The sequence below is a fragment of the Trachurus trachurus genome (genome assembly GCF_905171665.1).
Source record: "Trachurus trachurus genome assembly, chromosome: 19".
NCBI classification, from domain to species: Eukaryota; Metazoa; Chordata; class Actinopteri; order Carangiformes; family Carangidae; genus Trachurus; species Trachurus trachurus.
Genome location: NC_139913.1, coordinates 7,665,393 through 7,682,970, shown reverse-complemented (window position 1 = coordinate 7,682,970; position 17,578 = coordinate 7,665,393). Strand labels below are relative to the sequence as shown.

At 43.0% G+C, this 17,578-nt stretch overlaps 1 protein-coding gene across 1 annotated transcript in view; it reads left to right on the top strand.

Annotated features, from left to right (window-relative positions):
• The window catches only part of pald1a (phosphatase domain containing paladin 1a), a 54,729-nt gene that overhangs the window by 7,487 nt on the left and 29,664 nt on the right, over positions 1 to 17,578 (top strand). Inside the window, exons 3-19 of the mRNA XM_083994887.1 lie at positions 3,160 to 3,357; positions 3,605 to 3,707; positions 5,290 to 5,469; positions 5,942 to 6,106; positions 7,049 to 7,209; positions 7,746 to 7,821; positions 8,658 to 8,812; positions 8,935 to 9,031; positions 9,223 to 9,327; positions 9,643 to 9,738; positions 9,819 to 9,953; positions 10,201 to 10,317; positions 10,777 to 10,956; positions 11,091 to 11,288; positions 12,001 to 12,141; positions 12,277 to 12,348; positions 16,313 to 16,453. Coding sequence (XP_083851013.1) covers positions 3,173 to 3,357; positions 3,605 to 3,707; positions 5,290 to 5,469; positions 5,942 to 6,106; positions 7,049 to 7,209; positions 7,746 to 7,821; positions 8,658 to 8,812; positions 8,935 to 9,031; positions 9,223 to 9,327; positions 9,643 to 9,738; positions 9,819 to 9,953; positions 10,201 to 10,317; positions 10,777 to 10,956; positions 11,091 to 11,288; positions 12,001 to 12,141; positions 12,277 to 12,348; positions 16,313 to 16,453 — 2,307 coding nt within the window. The 5' untranslated portion in view covers positions 3,160 to 3,172. The remainder of the gene's footprint in view (positions 1 to 3,159; positions 3,358 to 3,604; positions 3,708 to 5,289; positions 5,470 to 5,941; positions 6,107 to 7,048; positions 7,210 to 7,745; positions 7,822 to 8,657; positions 8,813 to 8,934; positions 9,032 to 9,222; positions 9,328 to 9,642; positions 9,739 to 9,818; positions 9,954 to 10,200; positions 10,318 to 10,776; positions 10,957 to 11,090; positions 11,289 to 12,000; positions 12,142 to 12,276; positions 12,349 to 16,312; positions 16,454 to 17,578) is intronic.

The following is a 17,578-nucleotide window of genomic DNA, read 5'->3' as shown; positions in this document are numbered from 1 at the left end:
CGTTGTCTGTTCATCTTCATGCATCCAACTCTTAATAACAACAGTACGGTCGTGGTTGGGAATGGGGACGTGCATTTATTTGCATTTTCTCTTCAAGACTTTCTGGAAATTTGGTTCAATCTTGCACAACGTTTGATGGAAACTTGACTAGAAATAGAATTGGAAGAAAATGTGGTGAAATGGAATGATAATAATCTGTTGTTTGGTCCATTAGATGTCAAAAAAAGTTCCCAGATCTTATGGTTGGACTTCATATTGTGTTTTTTCTCTGGGCAGGAATCTAAAATCTGGATTATTAAATTCACAGTTTTTTACGGACTGTATGAACACAATTAATGAAAAAAGAGTTCAAGTTCAAACAAGGCTCATAATTCATTTTAACTAAATCAAGCTGATAGGGGGCTTTTAGGGAACCCTCTGCTGGACCACAGAGGGAACTGCTTCATACGGTCTCATGCGCTTATAGACTCTAAGCTTTGAATTTCAGCAGATCGTTATGATCGGAATATCGCGTTCGGACAAATGTTTGAGTTTTACGGAAGAAGTGACAGCCCTACTGTACAGCACAAGAGTCCACTGTGTGGTCTTTGTGCAAATCCTGTCCCTGTGAGAGGGAGCTGAACCTTGGCCATCTGGCTGCCAGATGTACCACTACTTTTGCCCGGTCCCCTCTGGAGAGACTCGAGTCTCTGTTGCATGAATCTACTCCCCAACAACATCAGACTGGAGATAAGACACGGACGTGGACGACGCTGCCTGATCGCTCTTTGGAAGTTTTTTCCTTTTTTTTTGCCCAGTGCCAAGCGGCCGAGGGCTTTGAGCTCCCATGAGGGGTGTTTCCCACCGACTGGGGGTGGGCGAGGGGATTCAAAAGAGGAAGATTTCTTTTTGGATGTGATGCCAAGTTCTCACACTCCTTTTGGACCATGGCAGAAAACAAGCAGCAAAGAAAAGGCTCTGGAACCAGCCAACGCTCTTCAACGCACACGTAAGATTTTGAATTTTTTTGGGATAGATTGTTGCAGTGCGGAGGGTTTTTCTTGTTTTTCTTTCGGGAGTCACACAATTATGGCAGCAGAGATGCTTTTGGTATGTGGTGAGGACTCAAATAGATTTGGGCAGCCGGGCGCACAGTATTCTTGAAAACTTAACTTCCTTTTAAGGATGTTGCTTTTTTTTTATTGGTTAGAGACTTAACTTCTTTTTTCCGCAGCTCTTTTCCTCAAATCTTACAGTTATTCTAGATGAGCTTTGTGTTTGTTGTGTTTTTTTTCCCCCTTCATTTTTAACGGTTCCAGCAAACACTGCAGCCTAACAAGCAAATCAATATGTTGTTATCCTGCCCTTGAGGAGAAAACCTTTACCAAATCAAAAAGGTACAAGGTTGACCTGCCCACTCAGCTCCAGACGCAACAATGAGGGGAGTAGCGGTGACTCACCCGCCACTTCTCTCTCTCCACAGAGCCTCTCTGCACAACGAGAGTCCACTCTGTTCAAAGCCGGAGATCACACAGAGGTGCTTTGAGCTTCAGGCGGCAGCAGAAATCCCTGCAGTACCCCTCAGCTGTATCACATGAAGTAGATATTGATGTCGGATCGATTCTGTCTTAACCCTCTCGGTCGACACTCTGCTGCTGCTGCTGCTGCAGTGTGACAGTATGTGTTATCTGTTGAGTTTGTGTTGTGGGGTTTCATGTCATGTGGGGATTGTGTGTGTGTGTGTTTTTTCTCTGATTGTGTGCTCTGGTGGTGCTGTAGGTTCCTGTGTGTTAGAGGTGATGTTGAGGAGCGGTGTTGTTCCTGACGCTGACTGCTTGCTTGTCGGAAGACTCGTTTGTTTATCTGCAGAGCTCCCTGCAAGGCTCACTGTTTATTCAAAGGGGAGGAGGGTTTGCTTGAAACCTGTGGCTGGCTCGCGTGGGCGTCTGAGTGCTCCATATCAAGTTGTGTGATTAAAATATAAATACTGTCACACTCGACCCTAACCCCCCTGCCACTGTGTTTTTAAATCACAGCGATATGAAATTAAAGATGATTTTAATGTGTTCTGAGTGCTGACTACAGCTAAAAGGGGGATTTCATGAATCATTGGTTGATCATCTGCATGTCTGTATGTCTCTTTCATTTCCTGGCTCTTTGTCAGAGGCACAGAAAGAAATACTAAACAATAGCAGTGATTTGGCAGCATTTTGTCTGTTTTAAGAGAAACAACTCATATTTTCTGTTTTTGGGGTCATCAGCAGATAAAACCTTGGTGTAAATATTTGTCAGATGAAGTGATGAAACTGTAAAGTTCAAGAATATGGACTTGACATTTAGGAATTATTCACTGTCGTACAGAGAACAAAACAATCTTGATCTTTATAGATAAGAATCACCATCCTTAGTTCAGAGTGTGGGCATGCCAAGGGGCGTTTTTGCTCACTTAATAGGCCTATACTGTATGAAAGTAGATCAGCGTCTTGCAATGAGACCATCAATGCCCACATATTTCCAATTATATGTCAAACATGGCATAATTCACCTCGTAAGAAAGAGGCAGAAGTTGAGGTAGTGTTGTGTCCTAAAGTTATAAATACATGTGGCACTTCTCCATTTTTTTCATAATCACAAGGTTTCTGAAAATATGCACAAACACAGACAGAATGAACACAGCATGGACAGAAGGCTTCATCTGAATCTTTATACGTATCAAAAGCTGAACATGAACGAGTCATAATGTCTACTACTGAGCAGCTGAGACGGATGGAAATGTCATTATTGTTGCATTTTGACCTTGGATGAAAGGTTAAGTTATTACAACCCATCCTCTAGGGACCATGAATGTCTGTATCAAATTCCCCAGTGGGAAATCCACTAGTTAAAAAACAATTTAACCAATATTTTTTTTTAAATGTGAAAATCTGTGTGTGTATTTTTCTTTTTTTTTTCAATTATTTATAGAATATGAGTGACAAGTTCAGATTTTTTTCTCTTAAATCACTTCCGTCTGAAAGTGTGAGACGTCCACTGACTAGCTTATGACACCTTAAATACGTCTACATGTGTTATCACTCTCCAAACGTACTGTATGTGTTGCCACTGTGTGTGGGCTTTTATGTAGGTGTGTGTGAGTGTGTTTGCTTCCTGTTTCTGAGTCCGCTGCGATGTCATTCACAGCTGCTTGTGGAGCATGGGTACAACTGCCAGTGCCGCACCACAGCCTGTTTCCGTAGCGTCGCCGCTTGAGAGTGTCCATGGCAACGGGATGGCCGACAGCAGGCAGTCACTTAACATGAGCCCCTTTCAGACAGTCAACATCCATAACAACAAGGCCAAGTCCATTATCACCAACAAAGTCGCACCTGTCGTCATCACGTAAGTCCCTCCCCGAATCCGCGTTCTCACAATTGGGTGTTAATCCTCTTTGATCACTGTGGTGACACCACCACCACCACCACCACTGCCACCCCCCACCCCCCACTCTTGCCCTCCCGTCGAAGTGTTTGCCCCTGTTATCATCTCATTTGTCAATCCAGGCCGGGCAAATAGTAGCTGATAATTGAATTGGCCTCTCTAAACCATCCAGACCTGCTGTTTTGCTCTGCTCTGCTCTGCTCCACAGGTACAACTGCAGACAGGAGTTTCAGATTCACGATGACATCCACAAGATCAACTACAAGCTCGGTCGGATATCGGACGCCATGCCCGAGCACTACCTGGTGCAGGTAAGAGGACGACAGACAGAGGACAAGACGTGGAATTGCGTCACCTGTCTTTTTTTTTTTATTTCTGCTTTTTTTCACATTCACATGTCAAAGTTGCAGAGTGGCGCAGGAACATTGTCATGCGTGGTTTTATGATCTGTAGCAGCCGCTGACACAGGAATCGTTGTCACCCTCCCCTCGGCGCTTTGATCTGCTGCACCGTCACCTCCTCTGCCCCGCTGCAGTCAGTCAGGCATTGCAGTGTTTTGTGTCAGTCAGTGTAAACCCGCAGCTTCTGTTTACATGTGTTGTTGGATAGGTTGGTAGTTTCAACTACAGTAAGGTCACGTCGTCCACGGTGAAACGCCTTTTTCCTCTCTCGTGTCGGGCCCCCTCCTCCGTCCACACCAACCAGGTGTTTTTTTTTTTTTTGCAAAACCGAAAACGCTCTCCTCAACAGATAAATCCACTTCACAATGAAAACCAGTGAGGTTTCACAGACGCTGTGGTGTTGAACCAGTGTCGCACTTTCACCACATAGTTTGTCACCGCTCTCAGTAACTCTGTCCTGACTCATCTTCCCTTCTCCTTCCCTTGTTTGGTCCTAACTCTGCTGTGCCACAGCTGCGGGGAAAACAAAACAATTGAGAAATATAATATCAAGCTTTACTCTCTTATTTAGCAAATAGATAAATAAATAACAGTTTTTTTTCTTTTTTCCTACAACCTAAAGATGAAAACTGACACAGAACCTGATAGGTCGCAGATTATATTGTCAAACTGGGTCTGGCCTTTCTCAGTTTATCAAAAATGCCACAAGTTTTTACTTTAGCCCGACAGATGGTTTAGGTTTCTAGATAACCAGGTCGTGGATCCAATTCTACCTTGGTAAAATACCTGAATTTGTGCAGCCCATGTTGTGGTTTTCTCCTTTACACTATAAGCTTTGGAAAAGATAAAATAGGAGATCAATGATGTATATAAACGGAGCGATAACTCAGTGTCGCTGTTGTTTATAATAGATACATAACGACCGGCTTCAACGTTCCAAAGTCAATGACGCAGATGTAATATTTGCTAAAGGGTACTCGAGATGATGAACAAGAAGTTTCTTGTTTAAATGTTTACCCCCCCCCCCCCCCCCACACACACACCTGTAGGGATGAGCTTCGATCCTCTTATTTGATCAGATCTTGACAAATCCAGGTGTTTTATTGACCTGGAACTGGTTGTCATGATCCATACTCACAGAGCTGACAGTGACTCAGCTCTATTGAAACACAATATAACTGATCCTGTGGTGACAGACCTGAGATTTAATCTGTTGTGTCAACAGAGTAACCAGACCGTGTCCGATGTGTTGTTTGCCAACAAAGAAGAGGAAGAGGAAGAGATTTCTTTCTTTCTATTATTATTTTTTTTATGTTTGTTTTAATGTCATTAAAGGACAAAAAATAAATAAATAAATAGGAAAAAAGCTTGAACTGGCAGCAGGAAAGCTTTAACCACTTTTATGTTAACAGACTTTATTTGCACTGCTCAGTTTACAAATGCTAATGAATGCAAGCGTAGGCGCTCGGATGAAACTTGCATTGCTTTCCAGGGGGAGCACTTCATGGTCCAGGACGTGTACAGTAAGGCCGACGTCCTGAACACCGCGGGCAGCTACGGGGCGCCCAATTTCCGCCAAGTGAAGGGATCCTACCCGCTGTTTGGGATGGGTCAGCCGAGCCTGAACGGCTTCAAACAGGTTCTCCAGAGGCTCCAGGCGCAAGGACACGAGGTCAGTGTTGTTTTATACACATTAATTTCAGATGTATACACTTGAGCTGACAGAACTGGTTGATAGATTCTCTGTTGCAGTTTTCTTCCCCTGACTTGGTGCCTGTGTTGCTCTGCCTGGGCTCTTTCTAGCCGTGTTGTCAGTAAATATTTGAGGAGTCAAGTGCTCAGTGGAGGCTGCGGCTTGAATTGTAGAACTGAGCAAACAGAAACTTGTGGTCATGTGTACCAGTGGAAAAATGGATCTCTCTGCTTACAGCAGCGAGAATCTGACCGTAATTGAAATGAAATTGACAAAATTATACATTAGGCCTCTTGAAAGTCCTTACTCATGTGCTGCATGTCATAAGACAACAGATTGTTTCCAGTTGCTTTTGGAAGTGGTGCAGTCGGCAAAAGGCAACAAGCACTTAACTTTTTAAAAACCCATCATTTGATGCCCTATCTATCTCGTTGTGCTTTTTTGCATACAGGAGGTTATATTCTTCTGTGTGAGAGAGGAGCCGGTGGTTTTCCTGCACAAGGATGGAGACTTTGCGCCCTACACCCCCAGGAGGAAGGAAAACCTACACGAGAACCTTCACGGCCTGGAGAAGGAGATGCCGGTGGAGAGCCTGGAGCTCATCATCAGGAAGGAGGTGACGAAACACAGTCACACACTTTAAAGGGATACGCCAACATTTTTTTTTCGTATTTTGCCTCACTCCCGAGTCCATGACAAGCAGATAGACACCATCCTTTCGACTGTGCGTGCAGTAACAAGGGAGATAGAGCCGTATCGCCTGTAATTAGCTTAGCTCAAACGCTGGAAGTGTATCGGTAGTGTTAGCCTGCCTCCTATACCTGAGCCGAAATCAGCAGTCAGAAGCTGATTTCATTTTAGCTCTAAACTCTGTAAATATATCACTTTATTGACATTTCAAACATTTTTAGGCGAGAAAGTAGCCGTTTAGCTCAGCAGTGTGTCGTTAATTTGTCTAAATACCAGCTGTTTACAATTTTGTTCGGATGAATTCGGCGCTACTCAAGCTAGCCGTTGTGACCAACGCATTTCCGGTTACTTTCACAAAATAAAACACCCATTGCCCTTTACATACAGAAGTGCTTTTACTTTGAAACAGGAAGCTAACCTACCCTCGATGTAGCTAGCTTGAACCAAAATAAACTGTCTTTGCTTGAACCCTCCGTTTTGACCGATCTCGTCCCGTTACCGGCATTTGACCGCTCGAGATGCCTTACCGGAGAGTTTTGTCAGCTCTGAGACGAAGATCGGCCCGCCGGTTTCCGTTTAGAGTTGCTGAAGAGTGTCTCTGATGAGGCAGGCTAACACTACCGATACACTTCCAGCGTTTGAGCTAAGCTAATTACGGGCGATACGGTCTCTCCCTCGTTACTGCACGCACAGTCGAAAGAATGGTGTCTATCTGCTTGTCATGGACTCAGGAGTGAGGCAAGACACGAAGAAAAAAAAATGTTGGCGTATCCCTTTAAGTCAGAATCTACATTTGGTAACAGCTGAGTTTCTAGCAGCATTTGAACCCCTTCCTCCTTCCCTCCCTCCTCCCTCGTCTCCTCTCCAGCTCCACGACTTCGCCCAGCTCAACGAAAACATCTTCTACGTCTACAACGACATCGAGTACTTCAAAGACGAGCCGCAGAAGATCTCCATCACGTGCGAGGAGGACATCCATGTGACCGAGGAGGTCTATAAGAGGCCCATGTTCACCATGCCGGCCTACAGGTTGTTTACACTGTTCCTTTATTGCCCCCTTCACCTCCCCGGCTCTCACGTCAGTGTAGACAGAGCAATGTGCGGCTGAGCGCTGCAGACTATGCAGGGCAGGTTATAAATAGTGACGCTTGTTTGTGCAGAGAGTGGTTGCCCTGCTTTTTTGGAAGAAATGGGTGTGCGAGCGCCGAAGATCGCAGCATCCTGTTTGCAGCCGACTCCACTTTATTGAGATGTTGCGGGGCTGCACGCGACATTTCCAGGGCAAGAGCGCAGAGCTCCGAGGCCTCTGACTCCGACTCTTAAAGTGTCACAGATGTTTTATTGTAGTTCTTTTTAAAGGCACATTAATGATCTCATGGTTCTGATCTCTCCCGTCGTCCCTTGCAGATTGCTCAAACAGACAAAGAGACACAAGGGAGCTCGGCTGCAGAGTCTTAACTTTATTGTCAGACGTTTACATGCAGCGTGTTGTGACCTACATAAGCTCAGTATTGACACAACACAGACGAAGGTTCAACTCTGGGTAACAACCTGTTGTCTTGCAGGTACTACAGACTACCATTGCCAATGGAGGGAGCACCACTGGAAGAAGACTTTGACGCATTTGTTAGCATACTCAGGGTAAGCCCACGTAAAAGTGTCACTCATGGCAAAACCTCAACAATTGAATCGACCTTTTTTGGTTTTGTTTTTCACATCGGAATTGTGTTTTGATGTGCCATTGAAGTTATTAATGAGTGGAAATATTAGAGCGCATCTGGACTTTCTCACTGAGACAGCGAGAAGGTCACAGCAGCTTTTTTACATTTTTTTAATCCATATCCAGTCTTCTGAATATGTCCTGTCTGTGCTATCCATCACCAAGCAGTAAGATGATTATGTAAAAGAAATGGCAAAAAATCTGCAGCTTGTACTCACTTCATGTCCGCTCCTCTGGTCATCCGCTCTGTCTGGTTTCCGTCCTGCCCTTCACTCACACAGGATGTTCTTTTCGCCTTGTTTTGCCCTTTTTTGGACTGACTTGCAGCAGCCGGTCCAGTTCCATGTGGTTGGAAAGTAGCTTCTGTTTTTTTTTAGTTTTTTTTCTTTTGGATCTGAACTCTACTGAATCCTGTCGTACTCTTTCTCTCACTTTTGCACTTTTTCTTTCTGTAATTCTCACTCATGATATTATCCTCCTGAAGTCTTCATTGATAAAAGGCTTTAAAACCACTTCCCTCAACTCATCTTAGATACTTCCATCATGATAAAACTAATGACCCATTAAAAACTAATTAGGTTTAAACTGCACTAAATGTCACTGAATTACATCTTAGGAAACATCATGAGATTTTGTCTCCTTTGAGCCACATAAACTAACTTATAATAACAACATGTCACTCCGACCACAAAGATATAACCACACTCATATCTTTGGAGATGCTCTGAGTTGCACTTTCTCTCATGGTCTCCTCCAGGAGAGCCCCAGCTTGTCTCTGGGCCACGATGTGTCGCGGCCGCTGCCCGCCCTGCTCTTCAGCTGCCAAGTGGGCGTCGGCCGCACCAACCTAGCCATGATCCTGGGCACGCTGGTCATGAACCGCCTGAGGGGAGATTCACAAGTGCCGCCTCCGTAAGAACTCGTTATCAAACACATGTGGAAGAACACAGACTCCAACGCTTAAATGTTTAAAAATTCAGTCTAATGATGATTTCATTCACATATTATTGGGTGCATGTGTTTTTGTTTTGCAGAGTTGAAGAGGCAAAAGGGTCAGAGCCCAAACCACTTTTCCAGCTCATCCAGTCTCTGATCAACAAACTGCCTAATGGGCAGCAGATCATGGAAGAGGTAGGGCAGATTACTTATATTTAAAAACTATAATGTTTTCACTTTGTAATTGTAAAATTAAATGTCTTCAACATTTCTTGAGGGGATCTTGAACTTACATTTTTTAGCTCCAGGTCAAATTGGGTTCATGTTTCATTCTGACTGACATTCAGAAATGCTGAAGTTAATAATGTTTTCTATCTTTTTGACAGGTTGACCAAGCCATAGCCCTGTGTTCAGAAATGCACAACATAAAAGAAGCAATATATGAGAACAAGAGTAAGCTGGAGGGGATCGGAGAAGATTATCAAATTCAGGTTAGTGTGATGTGATGACAGCAGCCTGCAGTTTGTCTTTGAAGGCAGCATGTGGGCTCCCTTTTTTTTTGCAGTGCATGTGATGCTTAATAAAGTAAAGGGCTGTGAGACCACAGTCAAAGGATAATAACCATGCATGAGAAGTCCTCATCAGTGTGGGCCCTCCAGCTGATGGAGGACTTAAGTAACACAGTTGAATTTTAAGCAGAGTCATCCTCTGTCTGTCAGGAGATCAGCAGGGTTTTAAATCCACTGATTCACCAGAGAAATAAAACACCTGACAGAAATATACTGAAGCATTTGTTTGTTTCTTAGGGGAGCAGCACCAAAGACTACTTTCTCAACAGAACCATGCAGAGCTTGGAGCGCTACTTCTACTTGATTGTATTTAACGCATACCTTCATGAACAGGTAAAGATTTTTTAAAATGAATTTATGCATATTTGTATTCAGCATAGATTCCAAAGTAACTGTGTTTGTTTTTTTTGCAGTACCCTGTTGCCTTTGTGTCCAACTTCAGCCAGTGGATGTGCTGCCACACTTGGCTGTACAGACTGCTGGCCCGCATGGACCTATCGGAGCTGTCGGCCCCGGCCGAGCTGGTCACCAGGGGAGCCCGCGTCCTGGTGAGGAAGTCAGACGCAGAAGGCCGATTCTGTGGCCTGTAGACCTGTGATTATATCTGTGTGTGTCTGTAATGCGAAACCAAAAGCACACCACGCAGGACACAGATATAGTCTCAGTGTTGATGCATCCAAATGCTACGGCTTCAATATACTGATAAACTCAGTAACCTCTCAGCTCAAATCTGTCATCATCTTCTCTCACAGTCGTATAATCATCATCTCTGTCTCCAAACGTCTCATGTATCAGGTTGCTGATGAGTACTTGGCTCCTGACGTGCTCAGCACTGTGAAGGAGATGAAGGCCGTCAACTTCAGACGAGTGCCCAAGATGCCTGTTTATGGAGTGGCTCAGCCGACATCAGAGGTGCAGCACTTTCATCAAATCAGTAGAAAAGCTCTTGTTTACTTTCAGGCAATTATTAATCTCATAAATCCCAAACATAAACTTGAAGGGATGAAAAGTGGATGAAAGATTCAGTCTGATTACCACCTCTTTCATCTAAAGAGGATGCATTTGTAACAGTTATCCCTCTAAGTAGTCATTTTTTTATTGAAGGTTGGAGACTCACAAATCAACTGCATAGACGACGAAGATGAGATATAATAATATAACAGGATTTTGCACATTTCTGTCACCGCAGAACATTTTATGTCCGTTTATGTAACCGTCGTCCCTGAAGTCATTAATATTCCTGAGTGTAGAAATAGACTCGGGGGAATGACTCATGACGATTTTGTGGAGACTCACACGCCCACCTCAGGATGCAGGAGCCGGACTTCCAGCTCCTTTGCCGTCTAATCATAAAAATCTGGCTGTGTGCAGGCTGCCGGAACAGTTTTGGCCCATTTGACGGATGAGAAGAGGAAGCACAGCCACGTGTTGTGGGTAAACCTGCAGGATGAACTGGTGTTAGAAGGAAATGGTCAGATTTTTACGCCGAGGGAGTCCTCATGCCTTGACCAGCACATTCCTCTCCCATCATCTGACCCACAGCTAATAGAGGTAGAGCATAAATGATACTTTTTATGTGTCTTTGCAGGTCTAACCCAATTAGATAAGTAATCAAAAAGTGCCTGTGACAGTCACTAGTTTACTATGAAGTAAGTTCTTGTTCTTGTGTCCCTCCCGGCCTGTAGAAACTGGAGATGTCCCTGAAGGAGGCGATCCTGCAGGCTCAGAAGTGGCTGGAGGTGACGCTGGAGCAGGAGAAGCAGATGAAGATGTTTAAAAGCTGCATGACAGCCCAGGAGATCTTCAACCAGCACAAAAGCTCTCACCAGGGCCTCGTCTACAAACGCATCCCTCTGCCGGACGGCAGCGCTCCCAGAGAGGAGGTAATGATGCGAGGGAGATAAACAGGCACATGCTCCTTTTGTTAGCTACTTTTAATGCAAACCTTGTGCGCCCTCTGGTGGTAAAGATTGTTAATGTCAGACTGAGCTTTTTTTCCCCACACAGTAATAAACAAATAACAACTATTTTACTCTTTTCTGAACTACTTGAATTTTAATTTAACATTTACTTCACAATTATTTGATAATCTTGTGGATTTTTATTATATTATTTCTCTGCATTGTGGTTGTTAATAACATTTTAATGTACTGACTTAGATACTTTATTGATCCCAAAGGAATGTAACCAGTTAGCACAGATATGCATAGAAGCATAGAAGAGCAATATATATATATATATAAACACAGAAAAGTACGAAAAAATACACACTATATACATCCTTATGAAAATATGTATATACATATGTTATGAAAAACTACTAAAATAGAATAAAAAGACGGAAAAAAGAAAAATCTGTACCAAATAAATATGCATAATATATAAAACTATAAAACTGTGCAAAGGAATAAAAGGTACATACAAGATCCTGCATAAAAGGTAAAAAAAAATCAACAATGTAATAATCACGTATGATATATTTTGTTTTTATAGCCTTGATTATTTTCTTCATGATACAATGAATTGCAGGTCAGATAAACAGTTGTGGTTGACTTTCAGCATCTGTGTTTTCATGTTTGAACTCTGTGTGCTCAGGATTTCGATAAGCTGCTGGAGGCCATGAAGAGTTCCTTGGCTGAGGACTCGCGCTCAGCCTTCGTTTTTAACTGCTCCAACGGCAAAGGCAGGACTACGACCGCCATGGTCGTCGCTGTTCTGACTCTCTGGCACTTTAATGTGAGATGCTCTCTGGAGTTTACAGACTTCTTCAGTGCCCTTCAGTGTATTTTTACTGACATACCTAAAAATGATTCAGTGTGGTTACGATGTTTTCATTCTCCGGAATAACAGCCAGTTGTCTTCAATTTCTAGGGTTTTCCAGAGTTTGCAGATGACGAGATTGTGAGTGTCCCTGACGCCAAGTACACAAAAGGAGAATTTGAGGTATGTACACTGGAAGCAAGCAAACCATTGCCTTCATGGGTTACTGATTGGATTTCCTTGTCATTTCCATCTGTTCTTTTCAGTTTCATGGTCAGATCCCATCACAGCCTATTTCCATATCAGTACTACTGCTAAATGCTGATCTGTGGCTGCCACTTTGAAGTGAATTTCTTCAAAAATAAACAGTGTGGGCGGGGGATGTAAGCGCAGTAGACTCTAATCTTGATCCAGATATGTTTTTCTTTTCATTTTCTTTTAAAAGAAACTGTGAATTGAAATACAATTAACAATTCAGACTCAAGTCACTTTAGTTAAACTGAATATATGTGAAAAAAATAGTGCTGTGAGAAATTCAGATGGTGCAGTGCAGGAGATGTATAAGGGGGTTTCCAGGCATGTTATCCAAGCAGAAGCACTTCTAAAATGCATTGTTTACTGCATTTAGATTTGTGTGACTGCTTTGTTCATTCGGAGGAACTGGTGGTGTGAGTCATCAACGTGTGTAATACAGCTGTATATTAAAGGGGTCATGTGTGGCCCTTGTTAGTTTTCTAACCTCTTTAACTCTGCACCTGTGATTCGAAAGCTTCAGCCACACAAAGCCAGAAGCCAAAGCTTTTCTCCTCTGCTCTGAATAGCGGGCTTTGAATAGAGCCACTGGGTGTTTTTTTTTTTTTCTTCCTCCTTGATTCAGAGCTGTGACAATGAATCAGTGGTTGGAACCTGTGAGCTGTGTCCTCTCAGCACTGTAAACACGGTCGCACAGAAAGAGGCAACAATCTTGCAGGCACACAATATCGCATGCCAGTCACAGCAGCGAGGCCACCGGAGTTTCTGGGATACACAAAGTGGTCACCACGGAAACGTAGCCTGCCTCCAATTAAGGCGCCAATGGAAGTGTGATGTCGCCTTATCTGGCAAGAAAAAAAGAAAAAAAGGTGTCGCTATGGCTTTATGTGCTGGAGGAACTGGTGTGGTGCCAGTACATAGTGGCTGTCGAGTGTGATATAGAAATTCCTGTGTGATAGGTAATCATCAGACAATCAGGGTCCAGGTTTATGAAGCATATCACCTAAATATACACTTCTCCTTGTTTTTTTTGCAACACCAAACAGCACGTAGTAGTAGCTTAAAGCCCCTGTATGGAGCTTTTAACTGGATATGCAAAAGTCTCTGGTTTCTGCTGATGTGTCTCTGTTACCTACAACAGCAAATGAGCCCATCAGTGTGAAGATAGGCTATTTCTAAGTAGTCTAATTCTATACCTCTGGAAGGCATGGTTGGGTCGGACCACTGATGAAACGATACGAAAAGATACATTACGCTGCTAAAAAACAAACAAACAAGTCCCGTCTTCTTTCCAACGTTTCCAAAACAAATCTACACGCACCAGCCAGACAAATGTCTTCATGACAGTGGAAAATGCAGTCTTCATTCCGCCGCTTTCGTCCACAGGGGACGCCAAAATCAACACTAAACGAAAAGTCTGTACAGGGGCTTTTAAAGAGGAACTATGCAAGATTTTTACCTTAATTAAACAGTTTAAGAGTAATTGTGATGGTTAAATGACTTATTATGGGGAGAGTGGAGGCTCTCTGCCTTCCACTATAGGGTCTCCTCGCCACAAAACCTATTTGCAAGATCAGCACCTCCATCCCAGATCTCGTCTCACGAGAAACATGGACTTCTTTACAGCATAATGACACAAACACGGCCCGGTAATCCGTAACCGTTACCCACCTCGGTAGACATCGCTCCACGGATCGCCTTCTCGCCCGCTTTATTGAAAACAAATGCACATGGCCGGGGGGGGAAGGGAGGAGGGTTAGCGGTGAGTTTTTACGACAGTGAAAATATTCACTCCAAGACTGTAGGGGGAGTTTTGAGGTTGAAAAACCCCCCCGACGAAAACAGCAAAAAAGGACCGGACTTGCATAGTTCCCCTTTAAGTGACAGAAACTTTCTTCAGTTGTAGTAGGTGGAGACCAAAAATGGAGCTAAAAGAAGAATTATATTGTATATATTGAACTTATATTCACTTGCTGACCACAAATTCAACATTGAATGAATGGTAGTGTTGCGCTGTAACTGCAGGATGTATCGTATAAACTTGAAAGGTGATGAAATGTCATTGTGTTCAGTTTGTTTCCTGTATTTTGATAAACTTGAGTTCAGCTTTTAAAAAATGACATCAATGAATGTTCCCTGATCCTTATGAATAGCCTACTTGTTGCTTGTTTTCCATGACTGACACATCCTTATATTCAGAATCAGTGATTTCAGACCATGTCAACCTGAGGTGCCCACAAACATGTTGGATCGCATTAGTGCTATAAATTACGAAAAGCTTTAATAATAGTGTGTAGTGTGAAGTCATGTTAGTAAAAGGCATGCCGTGGACTGCCAGTATCAGCAGAATGCATTGTTGGAAAGAGAAAACAGGGAACCCCCTGAGGAGGATTGTGTAGATGTTATATGCAAAGTGGCACAGATCATGTGTTTATCACACGCTGACGCTGCTTGTCTGACACACACTCTAAATCAGAATAAATGGGGTTTTGCCTGCAGGCCTGTTCTGTTCTCTGACCCCGATGTTTGGCTTTCGCTCAGTCTTATTATTGTCGACGTTATCAACAGTATCTGAAGTCAACCAGCTGCACAGGGGCCACCAGCACAGTTCAGTAATCTAGGTTGCAACAGCGTTGTGGTTTTACATCACACAGACACGCTCTCTTTCGGTTGAGGTCAACACTGTAAATGAAACATGCTGACACACATTTGTACCCACATTTCAATTAGGTCAGGACTGGCAGGCCATAACATTTCTTATCAGTTCAGCTGAGGGTTGCACAAAAGAAACATTATCAACCAGCTTCAGTTTTCCTGGTTGTTTTTTTTTATCAAGTCTAAGGGTTTTCATTTCAATCAAATGGCACAACAACATACATGTGATGATGCCTGACGATAACCTACATACCACATCTTTATACAAGGAAAAATCCATTAACACTGAACAAAACATGGGAAGACCATGTGATGCAAATGTAAGCTCTACAACGACTAACTGGACCTGAGATTGTTCAGTTTCCAAGATCAGAGATAAACTTAAAAGTTTCAGCTTTTTTACGGCACCACTGATTAAAGAGTTTTGAACATCCACTAGATTGTGTGGAGGATTGCGTTGTATTATTGAAAGCCTCAGAAAAGCTGGCAAACTGAACTTGTTATATCAAGTATTTAAAAATAATTTAAAAACGGAAACAAAAGAAAACAATAGTTTTTTTTTTTTTAGCTTAAAGCCCCTGTACACACTTTTCATTTATTGTTGATTTTTGCGGCCCCTGTGGAGGAAAGCGGCGGAATGAAGACTGCATTTTCCACTGTCATGAAGATGTTTGTCTGGCCGGCGCGTGTAGATTTGTTTTGGGAACGTCGGAAGGAAGACGGGACTTGCTTTTTTTTCTTCTTTTTTTTTTAGCAGCGTAATGTATCTATTGGTATCGTTTCGTCAGTGGTCCGACCCGACCATGCCTTCCAGAGGTATAGAATTAGACTACTTAGAAACAGTGTATCTTCGCACTGATAGGCTCATTTGCTGTTGTAGGTAACAGAGACACATCAGCAGAAACCAGAGACTTTTGCGTATCCAGTTAAAAGCTCCGTACAGGGGCTTTAAGTATCTTTCCATCTATGTGTTTTATTATTATTATTTTTAATTGTGAGAAAAAGAAAAACTTACAAACGTTTTTACACCAGATCAGATTTTTCATGTAAATGATGACATAGCATGAGCTGCCTCTCCTGCACCTGAATTCAAATAACACAAACCAGTGACGTGGGAGACAGATATACCAGAGTTAGAGGTGCTTGTTAAATTTCATAGTCTTGTCACAACTTTGGAAACATTTCCTGAAACTTTTAGAGCTGGAAACCTAACGAGTCTCTGTGGGTTCTGTCCGACCAGGTCGTGATGCAGCTCGTCCGACTGCTCCCCGACGGACACAGGATGAAGAAGGAGGTGGACATGGCCCTGGACTCTGTCAGCGAGACCATGACCCCCATGCACTACCACATGAGGGAGATCATCATCTGCACGTACAGACAGGTACATGTACACCACATGTCTCGGCTGTATTCATTACCCAGCCTCTGTGATGCAGAGAAGACGTAGGGGAGATGGAGCTGTGGCTCAGCTGAAAGTCAGGGTCAGGACTGCAGGTAGAGAACAACAAACAAATAAAAAACTCAAAGTCCTTGGAGGTATTCTAAACTTAAATTTAGTGTTTATTGTAGATTAAAGACAAGCGATTGTGTTTTCAAGAGATAAACTCCAAAAGATTTTTTCCTCTCAGGAGGGTAAATCAGAAAAATAACAAATCCTATTTAATGATTAATCCTTTTTCTTTCTGCTGGGACACAAATAGCATGTTTTTTTTTTTACTTATTCAGGTGCAGTATCACCAGGTTCCTGTAGATGGCGTTAAGAACTTGTTCTAATGTAACAAACGGCTTTACTTCCCTTGACATGATTGAGAGGGATCCACAGCTGTGTAGGCAGGAGCTGCAGAGTGTGGAAAAACGATTGCGGTGCAACAAACGTTATCTCTAAACGTGAATGGGATTCCTTTGGGTTTAAATGGAAAATAGTCAAGGGGGAGAGGGGGGCAGGAAAAACATAATTACTTGTGGGATTTCATGGCTTAACCTCTTAAAGCCTTGATATTTTGTGCAGTTCATGGTCCAAGTAGTATTAAATAGCATCTCATATCAGTGTCAGCTACTTTGTTTGCTTCATGCGTTGAATATCTATCAAAGTCCTGTTAGGTTTTCTTCATTAAGGTGGAAATCCAGATAAGGAGAAACAAAGTAGAGGAGTATTTTTGATTTTTGCAACATGAATAGAGGATGAAAAGCAGCCACACCTCCGTCTGTGAAAGCTGTTCCTGCCACTTTGGACGTTGTGTTTCATTAACAAAGGAGAAAAGGGGAACAAAAGAAGTTTGTGGCATTTCAAAGACCTATGTGGACAAGGTCTCTCCTGATGCTTGTGGCCTCTGCAGGACCACGGCTCTGTTTTAGCCATTTGTAATGCAGACTGTAATCATTGTGCCTCTGTGCACCGTCAGCCGTTCTCAGCGTGCTGGAGGCACCCTGTCCTGTCTCCACCGTATCAATGGGCCTCATTGTCCCATGAACTCTGTCTTTCCCCCTATATTCTCCCTCCGTCTGT